This window comes from Leguminivora glycinivorella, chromosome 1 (assembly GCF_023078275.1).
Source record: "Leguminivora glycinivorella isolate SPB_JAAS2020 chromosome 1, LegGlyc_1.1, whole genome shotgun sequence".
In the NCBI taxonomy this organism is placed as follows: domain Eukaryota; kingdom Metazoa; phylum Arthropoda; class Insecta; order Lepidoptera; family Tortricidae; genus Leguminivora; species Leguminivora glycinivorella.
Genome location: NC_062971.1, coordinates 25,597,341 through 25,617,822, shown reverse-complemented (window position 1 = coordinate 25,617,822; position 20,482 = coordinate 25,597,341). Strand labels below are relative to the sequence as shown.

Below are 20,482 nucleotides of genomic sequence, written 5' to 3'. Positions count from 1 at the left end.
TGTCAAGCGGAGACCTTTCCGGATTGTTTTCATCGCGGCCAGCGGCCCGTGAAATCAGCGGGCTCCGACAAGCAAGGGACGCGAGTATAGGTATGTTAACGTTGCTGAATCCTTTATTTTGGTGAAACAAGTTATTAGAATAGTTTCAGGGAGTTTGTTTTCTAAAATTATATTAACTGGTGTATTTTTGTGGGCAAATATTTAATTGTCAATCAGATTGTCACCCAGTTCTACGTATACTATTTCCCTGACTTTTTTCGACAAGTTGCAGAGCTTACTTATCGGATAGGATCGGAGTTAAAAGCATCCCTATTTACCTTTACACAAAAGAAATATTTTAAAACAAACAGTTAAAATATCAGTTACATGCGTAAAAAATAATACGCATGTTGGTATTTTTATCACTGAAACGATTCAACATAATTTGGCAACAGTTTTTACATGTCATACCTACCTAATAGTAAAACATTTTTATCAGAAATTTGTCACATTCGATGAGTCGTGTGATTTTATTTTGAATCAGACCATTTAATAATATGAATGCCTTAGGAATAAATTGTGGATACACATCTACTCGCTAACACTTCTGATAGAAATGTTGATCGATTCATTTCAAATATGTACGTACTAGCTTGTTTACACTTTTTTTTGTATTAATACATAAATTATTACTTATGCCGTCGTAATCGACATTAAACGACTTATGTAAGAACTTAATATCAAGTAAAATCATTGGCTCACAGAATTTATTGGCATAATTTAGATAAACTTGTACATACCCCACATGTCTAACTTTCCATTTTATTACCACGTGCATGATCTATCAAACAGCCTTGTCAAATAGCCCCAAGCGGCAGGGTGCTCGACGTCTCTACAAGTTGAAGCATCAACTAAAAGTTTCGCCCAACAGAAGTCCGGGCCAAAAGCCAATGTACTGAAGTTATCTGAGAATTCCCGCTGTGGAATGTTAATAGTTGTAATCAGTATGAAGTATGGGGCACCTCACGTCAGCTTTGCACGCGACGGTCGCTAAGGAGAAATTTTAAATCGGGTCAAGTAGTTTGGAAATGTAAGATTCACTTTGATTTAAAAATATATGTCCTCAAAATTTTCATTATTTGCACATAAAACTAACCGTCTGTCCGATGTGACTGAAATGGGTGTTTATTGACCTGGTTAGGTATTATACCTAACTATAATACTGATAGTCATCTTCTACACTGCGAGTATATTCCATAATGCTACTTATAATTTGTGTTTTTTTTTAAGTCTGGCTAGCACGGATATTTAATAATATCCTTCGCATTACCGACATTACCGTTTACGTATACCTTCTTAGCTTTGACATAAAAATTATAATCTATCATTTCAGTAAATTTATAAACAGCTCATGTACTGCGTTCCGTACGTTAAGAATTTTCAATTTTGAGTGTCTCTTGAGGCGCTATGCTATTAAAATAAAACCCGACTGGCTGACATCACGTAAACGCCATCCATCAAGTGTGCAAGCCCCTTTATGCGGGGTATCGACGCAAAACGAATTTTTGAAAAATGTAAAAAGGTCACTGCAAGACGGCACGTTTCGCTCATTTATTGTGTTAGGTATTGGCTATTTTGGGGTATCGTAGGAAAGGCAAATCTAGGAAACCATTGGTTAGCGCGAAAATCTTGATGGGACAAATCTCACCGCTGTCGCGCTTAGACCAATGTCCTTACTCAGTAAATCATTTAGTTTTTCTATGATTTATTCAAAGTGTAGCTTTACAAAATTTATAATTGCTGAAATAAATTTGCTTAATATTTATTTTTATTAAAGGTTTGACAAATCGATTGGTACATTAAAATACGTAACACATTGAGCACCTTAAGTTGGGGTGGTTGTACCATCACTATTTTTAACACGAAAGCACGGAACCCTCTTTATAGGTATACAATTCTGAGGCGTGACCTAAGGGTCGGACTGCTGTTGAAAATTACTTAAAGAAAAATGTGAATGATTTTATTTTATCAATTGCCTTTATTGCACAAACATTTATTTGGAAACATATGATTTATGTTTCAAAAGTTTCAAAACATAGTGCTCATATTACTTACCTTAGTTATTAGTACTTGATTAATGAAAGTGGCTTAGACTAAAATATTTTCTCTTTTTTAATGCGCATGCTCACTCATACTCATCTCAATGCTAAAACTCCGCGTTTGTTACAGCAGGACATCGACAGCAAAATGCAGCGGCTCCCCACACCGGCAGCGACGGCGGGAGGAGGACGCGAGCCCCGCCGGGTTCTGCGCGGCGCTGCACAAGACGCCGCCCGCGCCGCCGCCGGCTCTGCTGCGCCGGCTCGGCGTCAAGGAGCCCACGGGCGTCGGGAAGGTAAGACGATGCCTCCGGGCTCTGCGCGAGGACGAGACGAGACAAGACGCCGCCCGCGCCGCCGCCGGCCTGCTGCGCCGACTCGGCGTCAAGGAGCCCACGGGCGTCGGGAAGGTAAGACGATGCCTCCGGGCTCTGCGCGAGGACGAGACGAGACAAGACGCCGCCCGCGCCGCCGCCGGCCCTGCTGCGCCGGCTCGGCGTCAAGGAGCCCACGGGCGTCGGGAAGGTAAGACGATGCCTCCGGGCTCTGCGCGAGGACGAGACGAGACAAGACGCCGCTCGCGCCGTCGCCGGCCCTGCTGCGCCGGCTCGGCGTCAAGGAGCCCACGGGCGTCGGGAAGGTAAGACGATGCCTCCGGGCTCTGTGCGAGGACGAGACGAGACAAGACGCCGTTCGCGCCGCCGCCGGCCCTGCTGCGCCGGCTCGGCGTCAATGAGCCCACGGGCGTCGGGAAGGTAAGACGATGCTTCCGGGCTCTGCGCGAGGACGAGACGAGACAAGACGCCGCCGCCGCGCCGGCTCGCCGTCAAGGAGCCGCACCGGCATCGGAAGGCAAGACGGCATTTTTAAAAAAACATGTTAATTGAACACATACTAGTCTCATGTTACAGATGTAGTGCGAAAAGAATTCGTCTTCGTATTGTTACGGAAACGTATGAACGTATCATGCTATTTCAGTCAGTCTCAGTTCAAGATGTACTGACATTGACTGAACTAGCATGACAAATAATAATGTTTCCGGAAAAATACGAAGGAAATCCTTTTCGCAATACATCTGCAATGTGATTACAACGAATAGTCACACGAATGTTCAAATGGCGTGCAAGGACGTATACTAAATGCCGAGGCCTTTTACATCAATGTAACTGGAAACAAATATAAGATGTTCTGTATGTAACTTAAAATTAAAGTACTTTTCAAAATATTTTCAGACGTTAGTCATTTGCCTGAAACAACCGAGTATTTGATAATGTTACTATGCGCTACGTGCTCATTATTTTATGCGATGAGCCATCGTATTCGTCGATTCATTTATCCAAGTCATTTCACATTAGTTGCGCCATTGCCTTACCACCCTCCATCTATATACTTGTCGGCAATATGCCACATCGTAGGTCTCCTTATTATGATGTAAAAACTACTTATGTGTATTCTTGACGAAAATATTTTTCGCTACGTTTTAATAGTGACATTAAGTCAATAAATTGATTAAAATTAGTGTATAACTTTAGCAATCTACGGTAAATAATTTTAGTCCATGAAACAGTGCAAAGTAAATGAGATGGTGAATAGCAGAGTGAAACCGCAGCGTTGCTTTGGATACAACAGAACAATGCGGCAAACATGTAAATCAAAAGCCGCGTAATGAACATGCTATTCACCTAATTCACCAACATTGCATCGATATAGTACATACATGTTTCGGTATATAATATTTAATACTAGCTTTTTCCAGCGGCTTCGCTCGCGTTAAAAAGAGACAAAAAGTAGCCTATGTCACTCTCCATCACTTCAACTATCTCCACTTAAAAAATCACGTCAATTCTTCGCTCCGTTTTGCCGTGATAGACGGACAAACACACACACACACACACACACTTTCCCATTTATTATATTAGTATGGATTACTAATCAATGACCATTAACACAAACACATTAAATACATATGTATGGAATAAGAATACGTATTTAGGCACATTATTAGTGTAAAATAGTAAATCGAAGCCTTTACCTTTTCATTAGATAGGTACTACCTCTTAAAATTTCACATAAAACTTAATTATTACTTTTATTCGGTAATGTACCGTAAAGGAACAAAGGTGTACCTCAAAAGACACTTAATCATTCTGATCTGTCCGAAGCACATTTAAAAAAGGAACTCATTTAAAACCGCCAGCAATTAACCCCAGAAATCGCTAATAACCCGATTGATATCTCTGGAGTTAAGGGTGAGTTCATTAGCGCAAGATCATCAGTTGTCTCATTAGAGGGAACCAATTAGTGTGGCCGGAAGGCGGCCCCTTAAATCATTGGGAAGCGTGACTCGCGTCCGTTATTGAAACCTGTGCCATTTCGCAGTGTAAGGAATACAAAGAAAACAACTTTAGGAAGATTAAACAACATGGCTGGGTAGAGGAAGATGTTGCCATTCATTCTAAAGGTACGCAATGTACGTAATTAGGGAAAAAGCTGTAGTACATTTTACCAAATTTCGTCTTCTAGAAAGATTTAATGCACTTTTTTTACCGGCCTATAATTGTGTCATACTGCTGAGCAAAGGCCTCCCTTTTCTTTCACCAGTGTATTAATACCTATATTATCTTATCTGATAGACCATTGGTCTACTAACATCGGTTTTGGTTTTATTATAAACAGTTTAACACCTATGTTTTGTAAACGTATCGTAGGTTTGGCTCTGCTCATCTGAAGGATACTGGCGCCAACTTCAAAACAGTGTACAATTGTATGAGCTTATCAATTTCAATGTCAAGATATAATTGAATCACCAATGTCACTGCAAAAGTAACTTGCATAAATCCAAGTTTCTCATAGCCGTTCTAATACAGTAGTTGTCCAATTATTGCAGACCATTACTCGCTTGAAGCGGGTATTGGCAGGAGTTTGCCATTCCCAGCGCTCCGGCCAGTTAGGTAACTAGATTAGAGCTATACCAAGTCTGGACTAAGCTGCCAATGACAAGACGTGAAGAGAATTTGAGATTACTTCAATTTAATAAGTCTGAAAAACATCGTGAGCACTTTTTACCGAACGTACTTATTTAGTTCGGACAGTCACAAATCGGATTTTACGTCGATTTATGTATCTTATACTTTTAAACGAGCAATTCTTGTATATTTATTTATTTATTTATATATATATATTTATTTACACTGACGATCTCGGAAACCGCTCTAACGATTTCGCAGAAATTTGTTATGTGGGGGTTTTTGGGGTGGCAGTAGTTGTACTGTTAGGACAGAATTCTTTCGGTCGATGTAAGTACTATTTATTGCAAACACTAGATGGCGACACAGGTCAAGGCTAAAACGAATAGAAAAATACACTATTTGAGTTTTTGTGGCGAAATGCGCGCCATCTCGTGTGGAGTAGTTGTGTTGTTAAGGCTGAGAATTCTTTCGCTCGATGTAGGTACTATTCATTTTTGAACTAGATGGCGACACATGTCAAGGATACGAAACAGAACCGAGCGAAGCTCGGTTGCCCAGATATTTTAATTTAATGCTAGTATTAAGATGACGAGTTTTGATAGAAAATTATGTACTATTGAATTAACGCCTTAAGATTATTATTAAAACCCGTTTGATTTTTATATCTTAAATCACTATGATATATCTAATAGTTAGCGATGGTGTTGGAACTGCGTTCTTTTTTTTATTCACAATTTATACTTTCATTTTTTGTTATGCCAGGTCGCTATTTTCACTCCCAGACCAGACACATACGTTTGCACTAGAAGAAGCTTATCTTAACCATTTTCTTTGAACTTTACCATAGTAACCCACATTTGTTTTCAATGTGATATTAACACCACATAAAATGAACTAATTAGTTGCATTCACATTAATTGAGCACGAATTTATTACTAAAAGCAGCTTAATGAAAACCTCTTAAAGGAATTATGAATAGGTTTACCTAAGTTTCCTCCTACTTAATATCTATAGGTATCACATGTTTACGTTTTACCTCTAAGACCTTTACACGGTACGAAACGTAATCTCGCATGCGAGTTCATTACAATACAATGCGTCGGCTGAATAGGATGTTACTTCAGTAGTCAGCAATTTATCCGCAATCGTGTAAATGAGCCTTAACTCTCTCTTGATAAATTACAGACAGTGCAGTCTTTATAAATTACAGCACAAACAACACGAAAAAAAATACAATAATTTTTAAGTCTTATCCAACGTTCTGATTATTTTCCATCGCAATGCCCTTTATCCAGGCGCGCAGCTACGACGGAAATACGTCTGCCTGTCTGTATTTCTTTTACTTATTGCTGGACAGAGGTCAGACAATAGGCTTCTTTAAGCGATCTTAAGTCTTGCCAAGCCCCGCTCACAAAGAGATGACCGTATCAAAGATTTTTCTTTTCCATTTTACAGGCATTATAAATAGTACATTACATCAGAGGCCGGGAAAATGAGGATTTCCGGCCAAGTGGGTATATACGGCCGAGCGAGCGTGCGAGCGAGGCCGGATAGGGATACGAGGCCGGGAATCCGTTTTCACGCCGAGGCATGTATAGTGCTTTTCTCAAACATACAATGAAATAAAAAAATGCTCTAAAGGACAATATTTTATAAAAAAAAGTTACTTTGCAGGCCTAGGCCTAAAAAATAATATGAAATCCCTTTACAGTCCTCTCGAGTTGTTGCGCCCAAAAAGCGATAAAACAATTTATTAACACAACGCCGTAATTGTTACGTATATTCGATAAGCATTTTCTGATTTTAGATTAAAGATATGCAATCGTTTTCTGGGAGCCTATAATCAAATCTGTGACTTGGTTTTCAAATCGTAGACATGCGTCATTTGCGAATCTTTAGAATTATTATGCACCAGCTCCTATTTAACATTTATGTAGACAGCCACTAATAAAGAATAATACATAAATAACATTTCAGAGCACGAAAATAGTAACCTGTTAATACTCTTCCCTTGCTCGGTTACACAGCAATTACGGCAGTGGCAGGGTTAATGTGATAAGTGACGCGCTAACAAGCTCCAGGTGCAACGTGGCTAAGATTTTTTACAAGTGGAGATTTAAAAAGATTTTCACGCTTGTGGGGGGATAAAATTCTATCGCCCCTAATTTGATTAAGCGAGGCGACGAGAGGGTTGAGGTATCCGGTATAGCACGCAATTTCTGTTACTTAAAAAAATGCATTTTATTAATGCTGTGTCGAACTATACGACTACTTTCAACCGCGAATTTATATTTACATCGTCGTTAGGAGTGTCTAGACATATATAGGGGTCGAAAATGGTCTGAAATGCTTCGAGAAAAGGATGGTACGGCCGTGCCTATTTTTGCTCGACTTACGGCAGTGCCCCCGATACCTACCTACTTACAGATAATATTTGTTAAAACATTGTTTGTACAAGTCATCTCGATTTCATAGATTCCACTTAGATACTGTAACACATGTGTACTGTAAATTCCTCTGATTAGATACATCTACGAGTACATAGTACATTTTATTTACGATTATGATTAGGTACTTCTTACCTAACCACACTTACGGGTCTGTGTAAATTCATAGATACTTATGTATAAAGCACATTGTTGTTGCATTTTTCCGCAAAGTCGTTTTCCCTACACAGCCATTCTACAACATCCTGAACTATTCAGAATAAAAAATTAACTCCTCGAAGCAAGGCATTTGCAATTCAAGAGGCTAGATAGTACAGAGTACTTGTGACAAAAACTCTTGGCGACGCTAACGAAACCTTGCACCCGTTCGCTTTTATACAAACATGTACGTTTAAACTACAGCGAGGGTCTAATGTAATTGAGATAGATGAGGGATGAAAACACAGTACTTATAAGTATAAAATCGTGCTAGTACACGAGCTCCGGCGTATACTTGGATCAAAGACATATGTAACTCCGTATAGACAGCTAAAGTCTAAGAAAAAAACGTACCTCAAAACCATACAGAAAAAGGTACGGTGACCTAGATGGCGATACACCTTTGGGGACGCTCGGCTAGATGGCGCTAATATTAATATTTGACATTTTAACACATATCAAGCTAAGAATATGGACCAAATTGACAAAACTGAGGTTCAAAAGTTTTAGTCTATGCACTGTGATTACACATTTTACTTTGACAGTAAGTCTCTATAATACTCGATCCTCTTTGACTTGGATAAAACATTGTTTGTTTTTATTTTCGGTCTACAGACAGTAGTAATTACAGAAACATACTGTACGAGAAGTAAAATGCTTTTCTTAGCGCAACAGTTGGCTACCTTTTCTAGGCATCCAGGTTTTCCTTCGACAGATAACCGTGTATAATAAATAGTAAGTAATGTCAAAATAAATGTCTATAAAACATTTCTGAAAGGTCCAACAGGAAAACCCGTGAAAATATACAATAAAGTTTGAGAAAATAAACGCTTTGGCCACTTGTGTGTGTCAAAACAATCTCCTGTGTTATTAGGATCTAATACTATTGGTGGCGTCTCGGGGGAGCTGCGGAGTGAAGTGGGCTTCAGACAGAGCAGCGGTATTGTTTTACCGGATAATCAAAGTAATAGCAAACTGAAAATTTATTATTGTTCGTAGGTAGTTAATTATTTTGTTATGGTGTATGTAAATAACAAAATCATACATTTCGTTGTAAGCAGATTATTTAATTGGTACTTTTCTGTGAATTGATAATCATTTGTACAATTGAAGCTGATTATCTGAAAATATCATAATTATCTTCATAAATTCAGTTGATTACTTCCTGGTAGAGTATTATTTTACAAGTTTAGGTAGGATTTTCTGTTTATTTTTAAAACATTATCATTACTTAATTTTTAATAAATATCATACAAGAACTGCAACCGATATAGTAATAGTCAGTGTATTCTTCCCCACTATTCCTACGTCAATTTGTACCGTCCAATGGAAAGGCCGGCTGCCACCCGCGGGATTAAACTCCTTATTGATTATTGGACCCTTTTTTATTGTACGCGCCGTAAGTGACTAACTTCAAGCGTTATAGACCATAGATTTAGTATGCACTCTAGCTGTAAGGATGACAACGTGAAATCAATGAGTAAGTTTCTAATGGGTCGACAACGCGCATGTGACACCCCTTGAGTTGCAGGCGTCCATAGGTTACGGTGACCGCTTTCCATCAGGCGGGCCGTATACTTGTTTGCCACCGACGTGGTATTAAAAAAAAGTACATTCTGCAATCGACAGTGGTTATAAGGGCACACAAGAGGGGCAAATCACATGTACCAATCCACAGATATCTGATAATGAATAGTTAGATTTCGACTGGATCGCTATCGCTACTGAACAGTTATTTTTACGTGTAGATAATAGGTAGGTAGATATTGACGTGCAAAATAGCACATTTTAATATTGAAGGCTGTGTTAAGCACCATTAATATCATATTTGTAGCTTTAAAAACGTTCCATTATAAACCCGTACCTAATGCGTAATTGACAAAGTATATGATAAAATATCTTCATTCCAAAAGTAGCCGCTACCGCTTGTGTCATCCTAAGCACTTGCGACAAGCAACCACACATCCCTCAATTCGCGGATAGATGATTTATACAGTACACGATATTGATACTACAGACCTACTTCCTTTGATGTCCTCTTGATGGAAGGAAACAAATCAATAGGATGCAATAGGGTTTCCATCCTGCCCACCTATTGTTATTTTATTCCTAATACTTAGTACAGTCAAGTGTAAAAATATGGGTGCGTAACTTATCAAAAATATGTCCCATAGGACTTTATGTCGGCGGAATAAGGTCTCGGTACATATTTTTGAGCGGATAAAATCGATACGTATTTTTGCACTTGACTGTAATAGAAGACTAGCAATTCATTTTTTTAAAGTAAAGTAATAAGATCAGATGCTTGCTTTTCTTATATTTTTATTGCATTAAGCCTGTTATAGTATCCCATTAGAGGGCACCTCTCCCCTTAATTTTAATGACTCCCGTTGGTGTGCTATTTAGCCAGTCATAGGGTTGCAAAGAGAAAAAAAAACAAATGATTACTACAAAAATAACATGCATTGCAGTTATACAAGAAGAATTATGACAAAAAACATGAAAAAAAAAACAAGCACCATGGTTTTTTTTTTCTAAATATGTTTTTATTTTTCAGATGAACAAATAATACGACAATAATGGTTTTTCGTCATTTGTAACGTTTATTGGGGAATCCCCGATGCGGCGTGGAGCGTGGAGAGCCGGTGGTGTTGCCAACAGTAAATAGCGACAACTACTAACTACAGATTGTGTAGGTAAATGTATGTTAGTTTTATAAAACCAGATTTTAAAGTTATTAAATTAAATTCGTTTAATAGCTAACATAAAGTCTAAAAAACCGTATAAAAGTATTAACTGTTTTGCAGATTTTGAGACTTCGTCCTTTAGAAAAAAACATACTCCAGAAAAAAAAAACTTTTTTTTCATTTTTTTTTTTTCAAGCCAGAAAAAAAACCGTTTTTTTGCAACCCTAGCCAGTCACTTAGGTATGAAGGTTTACTTAGTATCTCAAATATACCGGTTATCTCAATTATAAGTGATCCTCCATTGATCGTTAAAAATACAAAAAGTATACTTTTCATAAATATGACGCATATTCACTTTTCAATTTAGATTCGACAAATGATCATGTACCGTACAGGCGTACAACTCATTTTCTTTACAATATAGTCAGAAACTGATACCTAGTTGACTTGTTGACAAAATGCAATTATCCACCAACAAGTTGTGCACCGCGAAGCGCAAATTCACTCGGCATTCTATTAACGTTGCGGTACTGGGCAAATATAAACATTGGGACACATGATGCAAATTTACATTAATTAAGTATCAATTTAAAGTACCTATACAATTTTTTTTTATTAATAAAGATGATCACACACACACACAGCTATTCCAAGCAAATAAGTATTTTTTCCCCTCACCAGCTCGGGAGCACGTGTTTTGTCCTTTAATACCAGCACAGCAGGGTAAAAACGTATTTTATCCAGTAGTGGGTAAATAATTTGACCTTGAATAAAGTCAAATTAACTGCTTTAAAATTGATTAAAGTAGGTGAATCTACTTAACAAAGATGATTTACCACCCGTGGAACTACTGGAAGCAGTGATAACGCATTTTTGCGTTGTAGTTTCCTCGCTATAGTGAGGGGAAAAGTTTTGTGTTACACTCGGGTGCAAATGTATTTTACTTCTCGTGTGTTAAAATACAACTTTGCCCCCTTGTATAACAAATAACTATTTTACATATAAATATGCTTGTAAAAGTTCATCTCAACAAGTTTAATCTGCAAAATGTATTTCTTAAATGCTTGTTGATCATCATTCTGCGTATCATTATGTGCCCAGCACCCCAACGATCGTTTAGTGCTGAAGAATGAGCTCCCGGATACTTACCACATACATCAAAGGCATAACTTTCATCCACGCATCAGACATTACAGCCTCTGTGTAGGTACACAAAAAAGCCAAATGAAGAGTGCATAAAATCCGGCAATAAGCGGCTGGCGGGCGTTTTATCAAATTATTCGCGTTTGGCGGTCGTCCAGCCGGACAGTCGCTCTCGAAAACTGTACACCTAGTCGCACAAGGCAAAAGTGAGAGATGCGCCTCTAATGAGTATTAATAGTTATAGATGTTTTCAAATTTCAAAAAGAAGCGCTGGTAGCCTAGCGGTAAGTGCGTGCGACTTTCGTTCCGGAGGTCGCGGGTTCGAACCCCGGCTCGCACCAATGAGTTTTTCGGAACTTATGTGCGAAATGACATTTGATATTTGCCAATCGCTTTTCGGTGAAGGAAAACATCGTGAGGAAACCGGACTAATTCCAATAAGGTCTAGTTTACCCTTCGGGTTGGAAGGTCAGACGGCAGTCGCTTTCGTAAAACTAGTGCCTACGCCAAATCTTGGGATTAGTTGTCAAAGCGGACCCCAGGCTCCCATGAGCCGTGGCAAATGCCGGGATAACGCAAGGAGGATGATGAGATGTTTTCAAATTATTCAAAAAAGCTATGGAATAAGTCAAGATGGGGTGGCCCCACACTAGCGTTTTTTGAGCGTCAGTACCTATTATGGAAAATTGCGATGGTGGTGCCCCTGTGGCTGTAAATAGCCAAGAGTAAAAATAGAGCCAGAAATAACTACGATAGTACGCTTTATCGCGTGGAATGTTGTACTCTTGGCTAAGATCTCAACATAAGCAGTTTCGTCGAGCAGCAGCTGACTTAGCAGCTGTATACAGTTTGCTGACGCTCGTGAGAGTTTCTTATATAATATAGTAAAGATACGACGAGTACATACAAATACCTAACTATCCATAGTGGTTTTTTATTTAAGTATTTTGTATATATTCTAAATTATATTCCAAAGTATCACACTGTTTCTTAGCATTAGCACCACCCCTCCTACAATAATAGTAAGGTCTTGTTATTGTTTAATTAAACCGTAAAACAGTTGCGTCCGCGACAGTACAGTCTAGTTCACAGCGAACTAATGTAAGCTATTACACCGCTTGTTTCACTCGGGTTTAGCTACGGTTAAATGTAAACAATGGCTGCAGCAGACGCAATAGAACCAGCTTACAAGCTGCTATACGACTTGCTCGTTTTTACAAGGATATCTAACGTTCACATTTTTTATTTTGCATGTGCGAGCAGCTATAGTTAATTTTGATAAGTAGAAAGTGGGATCAAAAGACTCGTGAACACAATGGTTATTTTAATTATGCAACCAATGTAGCTATCATTTGAAACTATTACGTACTTGGAATAGCTATTTCAAATGATACCTACATTTGTTTCATACCAAAAATAACGTACAAAACGTAGAAATAACGTAGAGCTACGTATATACAATGTAATGTAATCTCCAATTTACTAAACATATTTCAATACTAATACCAACTCATACATATCTTTCTGGTAATAAAGCACGCCACTTTTACATGACAGTTAAGAGGCAAAATTATGAGCTCGTTCGTTCTAGAGATATTGAAGATCCATTTCTATACCGAAGATTGTGTAATTTTTATAAGTTGCTCGAAAGATAACTTACCTCGTGGCGACCTGGATTTAAAACCTACACGTACATTATCTGCATTCTCAATACATACCATAAATACGTCTTCCAACAAAGTTTAAAGTTTAAACTCAACCGCAATATTTTTTATATAGGTCGTAAACATAATAAAAACAAGTCTAGGATTCCAGGTCAGATTATTATCCGACGTGGAATCCTGGACTTGTTCGGATTTTTCTCACTTTATATAGTTCTAACACATGGTAGGTAGGTATTACGATTTTCCTTGTTGCTGTTGTATTTATCACACATGAACTTATTCGTTTTTTTTTTACGATTACCTAAAAAGCCAGTTACCCATTATTTTCACGTTTCATTTTTGTATGTAAATAGCTATGTATTGTATTTAGATACGTAAGTTTCTTTATTACTCTTAAAGTGACGTACACTAGATAATTTATGGCTACTACTAGACGCAACCGCGGGGCAATTACGCATCAACACCATTTGATTTTCCATAATGCTACCTAGACGCCGACTCCAAAGACGTTAGAAAGACCTTTTTAATATTATTTTCTCATTCGTTCGTAAAATGTACTTAACAATTACAATATATACAAAATGTCCCATGTTCACACATTGTCATGGTCGTAACTGGCTCGTGAGTCAGTAGATCGGTCGCGGACGAGTGCGCGGCGATGGCCGCGCCGCTCGTTAATCAATTACCCGGTTGTTTTCACGCGAATTAACGCCCGCTTGCCTTCCAAGATCGGGCCATTAAATTAGCTGAAAATCGCATTTACAAAGCCTTACTCAATTACAAAGCCTTACTCAATTTTTCTTTGGTTATTTAAGGGTATGGCAGGACTCTTAAAATTTGTCGGCCACTATTATTCTGTGGAGATCAGTTAACATAAAAATAAAAGTAAGAGTTGAAACAATAGCTTTATAGAGATAATTGTATTTGACCTAAGACGCTTAAAATTAACGAAAATCGATAAACAAAGGGTTACATTCTGGTGGCCTATAAACTATTGTCATATTTTCACTTGTCAGAGCACTATTTACATAACATTGTATGTCATAACTTGGAAGTCAGAATAATTTTTGAACATAGCTGTTTTACGTCATAGCTGTGTTATGTCATATTTTTTATTGCAATATTTTTTATGTTTATTAAATTTTAATTCATAAGTTTGCTGAGCATAATTGTCTTTATTTCGACGTATTACTATGCATAGTATTAATATTGTATACAAAAAAGAAGTCAATCAAATCAAAATCATAATACGTTCCATTTATAACTCTGTTTAGGCTCGAATTTAATGTACTAATAAGTAACTCAAATCTCATATGACATAGCCCAGTTAGGTGCGACGACAACAATTTCATCGACAAACAAACAGTGAAGCAAACGTATTACAGGGTAGGTTTAGGTTAGGTTAGAACTGTGACCACACAGAAACAAACGTCTTACAGAGTAGGTTTGGGTTAGGTTAGAACTGTGACCACACACAAAAACGACCAGCTTACATAGTAGGTTTAGGTTAGGTTAGAACTGCTACCTACACAACAACGAATGGATTTTATATTAGGTTTAGGTTATGTTAGAACTGTGACCACACACAAAAACAAACAGTTTACAGAGTAGGTTTAGGTTAGGTTAGACCTGTGATTTACACATAAGCAAACGTATTACAGGGTAGGTTTAGGTTAGGTTAGAACTGTGACCACACACAAAAACAAACAGTTTACAGAGTAGGTTTAGGTTAGGTTAGACCTTTGATTTACACATAAGCAAACGTATTACAGGGTAGGTTTAGGTTAGGTTAGAACTGTGACCACACAGAAACAAACGGCTTACAGAGTAAGTTTGGGTTAGGTTAGAACTGTGATCACACAGAAACAAACGGCATACAGAGTAGGTTTAGGTTAGGTTAGAACTGCGACCCTACACAACAACGAACCGCTTTTAAATTAGGTTTAGGTTAGGTTAGAACTGTGACCAAACAAACAATTTACAAATTGTAAAATTTTAGAAAAATTCATAATTTAAGTAATATTATGCGTAATAAATTTTACTTAATTAAAACAAAAAAATTAAAATGTTTCAAGGGGTTATAGTGAACTATTATGGCTGATAATAAATATGCTAAAAATCGTTATGTATAAAACAAATTATCAAACCTGATAAGTGTGCTGATAGTTAGTATTATTATAATCTAAGTTTGTATGAATAAGGAGTATATGACATCTATTAAGTATGACACTAATTATGTATGAAAAAAATATGCATTCTCTGGCACTAGTATCAACGCACATGTGACTTTATTTATAAAGGATATTAAATAACATTGTTTTAGGGTTTCCCGAAAGGCAAAGGTACACATTTATGTACAGTCAACCAATTGGAACCCTAGGCCACTCTATAACCATGTCAAAATGACAAGCAGTAAGAGATTTTTTACAATCTGATTTATAACGTCACTTTGACATAGTTCTACAGTGGCCTAGGGTTCCAATTGGTTGATTTTACATACATAATTGTCAGAAACAAAATTCACAGCATTGACGGTTCATACTAAAAAGTCAAAGTTTCCGATCGAAAACCATTTCTATAGGCATTCATAGCGAACACACATAAAATAACTCGCCTATTTTATGCCCCCACTCTTCCAAATCACGGTCCTCAAACACAAAACGCTTTTATTTTTATTCCGGTTTCAGCTTGATTGATTCCGCTTTTCCATTCCTGATTGTCACCGCCACTTTGCCGGATCGGCGGAGGCTTTTCTCGCTTTTTGATATTACTTTATGAATCCAATTACACACTGGTTTACATGTTATAATAACGTGAATGACGGCCTATCTAGGTTAGGTTACTTATTATAATGTACTTTATATTATGTGTTTTATATAAATTTATGAATTTAAAAAAATCAAATACATTATAATCATAGGGAAGAATATAAAAGATTGTGATGTATTATTACCATCAAAAGAGCTCGTGTACCTACCTCTTAAGGGGCTCGTGTACCGGCCTCTTATGACAAGTTTTGAGTTGAAACTCCTAAATTTGCACTACAGATAGAATTATAAGACCAACGGCCATCGGTTCTTAAATCTTTTATCTCTATTCGTAAGAGCCGTATTTTGAAAAAAAAATACTTAATTATTTTTTATGATTTTTTAAACATGGTGTAAAATAACACTTTTATTTGATTTTAGTGAAGGGTGTTACATACATGAAATCGACATGTTTAGATTTGCCTTTGACTTTTCCAAAAATTGAAGAGAAATTTAACTTTAAACTAATCAAAACAAAAGTTATGACCAAAAAAACAGTTTTTGACCCTAAAATTATTCGACTTTGATGCCAAATATCACAATGAGCTATGAAGTAATTATGATACTATTTCGTTTAAAGACGATGTTGTTAATATGATAAAGAAGAAACTATCAGAATGTCAATGGATTCAAATCGAAGGTCATTGGCGCAGGGAACGCCCTTAAAAAACACATGTATTAAAAAACACTGATTCCATTGAACTAAATTGTTATGATTTTGTACAAGATATAATATATGCGACGTACATAGATATGTACCGTAGAATATTTATTACGTCAATTGTTACTTGTAGCTGTATTATTTGCTAATTAGGTAGGTAGCTTGAATTAATAATTTGTTATTCTCCTACTTGTTTTTGAAGTGAAAGAAAAATAAAAATAATTGCACACAAGATCATAACATTCTGGGCGATTTTGATACAACTATTTATTACATGCTACTCGCTTAATATAAAAATAGTTCAGCCGCACATCATGCATCTGACAAGGCAAGGTCGCAATGTTCCATAATATGACAATTGGGTCCAAAATTTGGATTGCAATATGAAAATAATACTTACACAGACAGACTAGCAGGATTGAAACTAACTAAACTTTGATTATTTTATGTGACACCTGTAGCGGTACAAAGATTGGCAACGATCAAGCATTGGTTTGGTGTACATAGATATTATCATTCATTTATTTGACAACCTACGTGACAGCTTTTTGTGAAATGACCTAGATCTACTGCCGTCCTAAGTATAAAAGGTGTATGTGATAATGAAACTCACATTGCGATACGTCATTTTTGCTTATCATTGTGTCATAATCGTGTTGGAAACTGACTACAAACCGCGTTGTTGTTCCCGTTTGATAAGCTTATTACTGCCGCAAATGTCCGCGAAATTAATTAGTCCCGTCAAATGGTCTATTAGCTGCCGTCCGCCAGTGGTGCCGAGCTCTCGTGGATATTGTTATTTGATAGGTACATTTTAAAGGATATTTATGCTCATTTTTCAACATATTATTCGAATTTGTAAATTTGGAAAATTATTTATAATATATTTGGGCAAATTTAGTAACAATAAGAACTGAGCTTTCGAGAACTGACACTGCTCAACAATTATTTTTAAACATATCAAACATTAAAATAACCATTTTCCGATAAGAAGTTCTGATGATCTATACAGAGGTGAGAAATAAAAACAATGTGCTAAAAATAAAAGTTGTCAATGTCCTAAATATAATAGGTACAGTCAGCTGCAGAGAAAAGTACAAATACAAATTTGTATGCAAGGGGGTCTATCTACCTTTCTCTGGAGCTGACTGTACAAAAGCAATATCATCTGTATCAATCAGTATCAGTACCTAACTAATACACCTTATTCACTTTGGTATTTCAATGTGTGTCTACAAAAATACCGCTTATGTTTTGTACTTATACCACACCATAAGATATGAAGTCATAATGGCTACAGGTGAATTTGTGCGCCGCAGCTATTTGGCTTTTAAATCAATGTGTTGTTGATAAAAAGGTGCTTTGTTTAGGGTTATCGGGGGCCTCACGAAAACCAATTTTGAGGGGAATGGCCAATTTGCTACATGCTGCATGAGACCTACCTTGCCGGTTGAATAGGGCTTTTATCTAAAGGAATATTAAAAACGGCAGGTATTTAGAAGCTACCTACTCCTACCTAGAACTTCATATTTCTAATATCGTGTGTGCCCATTTTCACAGAAAATAAAAATGATAGCTGTGTTTATGTAAAGGCCTACATATAAACACAACTTTTAAAGGAACGCTAACATTTAAAATGAAATATGTACCTATGAACTTACCTATATTTATTTCTTCATATCCATACTAATATTATAAATGGGAAGGTGTGTGTGTCTGTTTGTTTGTCTGTCTTTCACGGCAAAATGGAGCGACGAATGAACGTGATTTTTAAGTGGAGATAGTTGAAGGGATGGAGAGTGACATAGGCTATTTTTTGTCTCTTTCTAACACGAGCAAAGACGCAAAAGCTAGTTAACTCCGTCCATTGCTTTTACACGTACTCGTAGGTACCAGATAATGTATTCAGCTAGTTGTAAACTCAGTATAAAATCAGTTCACGAACAATTCCAACGCCGTTCACATATGCACACAATAAAGAAGAAGATAAGCTCTCGCTAATGGCGCCGTAGTGTAGCCACATCTTTATTTACTACACTGATAATAGTATCTTTTCACGACGGGTGCTAATGTAGATGAAGCTTGTGACGACCCGGCATCGTCACAACGGACGGCATCCGGAGCGGTGTAGCGCGACGCGCGACGAGCGGCCTACTCCGGCTACACACCCCACCGTGCCCCGCCGACACCGCGCGCCTATATCAACTGGCAACCCTGGCCATGTAAACACTATTACAAAGAGCTTATATTGTTTTATTTAATTTAAATTGGAAGAAAAGGATTTCGAGGATCACACTTATACAGGAAGCAGCAGCTAAGTTACCTGCAGTGAATTCGCCTTAAAATACATCCGATGGGAGGCGCACAGGAGCTACACTTAAACGGTGAGGATCACATTTAACCGTTTTGTTTTTAATTTGAACACCAACTGCATCTCTCAAAGTACATTGTACAATCAACATAATCTGGCGAATTCATAACGGTACCACTATCAGCTGATTGGCCTGTGTCACTGACAGCTAAATACCCAAGTGTTGCTATACTAAATAACGATTAAGCTGCGTTCAGTGGTTGAAACATTAAGTTCGAGAAGACAACTGTCTCAGATAATTAAGATATTACCACGTCGACCACCAGAGGTCACCACTATCTTCATATCTGAACACGAATCTTATTAGTTATCAATACGATGAGTATAATGGCAACCTGCTCTGGTTGTTTTGAAAAGGTGGAGAGGGAACGAACTCTGAGCTGTTGTTCATGCGAAGCGACTTATGATCTCATCTGCGCAGGGATTCCTAGCGACCGGTATTCTAGCATGACAACAACTGAAAAAGGGTCGTGGATTTGTCAGGAATGTATTTGTAAACAGCCCAAAGGGGGGGACAATACGAACACGCCTGTTCGATCGGCGGGCTCGGACAGTAGCAGAGACCGCTTTGAGGATTCTATTAACGCAAATTCGTTCTGTTTATCTCAATCTGCAATAAATTGTCTTGGAAACGTCACGACCCGCCGACCGCCCAGTAGCAAAACTAATTCAAATTACCTATCTAATGAGATTCAACATGATACAGATTGCCCAAGTGGTATAAGAAACATAATACAGGAAGAGTTTGCCTCAATTATTAATGAACGCCTGACGGTTATGATTAGCAATGCCGTCAGAGACCAACTTGCAAGCATTAACAATAAAGTCGCACTGCTTACAGCTCGAGTGTGTGCGCTTGAACAGAAATTCAATTTAAAGGAGGAAACTTGCACTAAAAATGTTCAAACGGTCAGCAATACACCGCTTAAGACTTCTGACATGCAAATTTTTCCCGAAAAGCCAATGCCAGTTCATGTGGAATTATCTGTGCCATTATCTGAAGTTCCATTACCGTCACTATCGGTACATTCACCACCGAAGCCCGGGCCGTCCAAGAAATACGTTAACTCGAATATAGACCAGACACGGGATACACAAGGGCAAGGCAAACCAATAGTTACTATATCTAGCGATAGCGGTACGAAGGTAGATGGTGAAGATGGAGAATGGCAAGTAGCGCGGAGACGTCGTTCGCGGAGATCCTCAGGAGTGACAAGGGGTACTGCAGTCCCTGGCGCAACGCAGCTTGAAGCATCAGAGAGACCATCCCTCATCCACATTTATTACTTGAAACTGGGTACTACGGCTGACCAAGTTCGTGCGCACTTAAGGAACATATGTGGTGAAGACACCTGTGCGGTAGAGGCTCTGAAGGCAAAAGGCAGCTATGCGTCATTCAAATTGAGCGTTCCTTCGGCCTTGGCTGATTGTGTTATGGATCCAACGAAGTGGGCGAA

The 20,482-nt window shown here is 37.9% G+C and overlaps 1 protein-coding gene across 6 annotated transcripts in view; it reads left to right on the top strand.

Annotated features, from left to right (window-relative positions):
* LOC125231216 (kinesin-like protein CG14535) overlaps positions 1-20,482 on the top strand; it is a 330,022-nt gene that overhangs the window by 269,171 nt on the left and 40,369 nt on the right. For 3 of the 6 annotated variants that reach the window (XM_048136598.1, XM_048136606.1, XM_048136614.1), the window contains one exon: positions 2,209-2,374. The exons of 1 other annotated variant lie outside the window; for it this stretch is intronic. In XM_048136598.1, coding sequence (XP_047992555.1) covers positions 2,209-2,374 — 166 coding nt within the window. Of the gene's footprint in view, positions 1-2,208; positions 2,375-2,665; positions 2,719-20,482 lie in introns of those variants that run through there. 2 more of the 6 variants (XM_048136623.1, XM_048136630.1) reach the window with 2 other exon arrangements.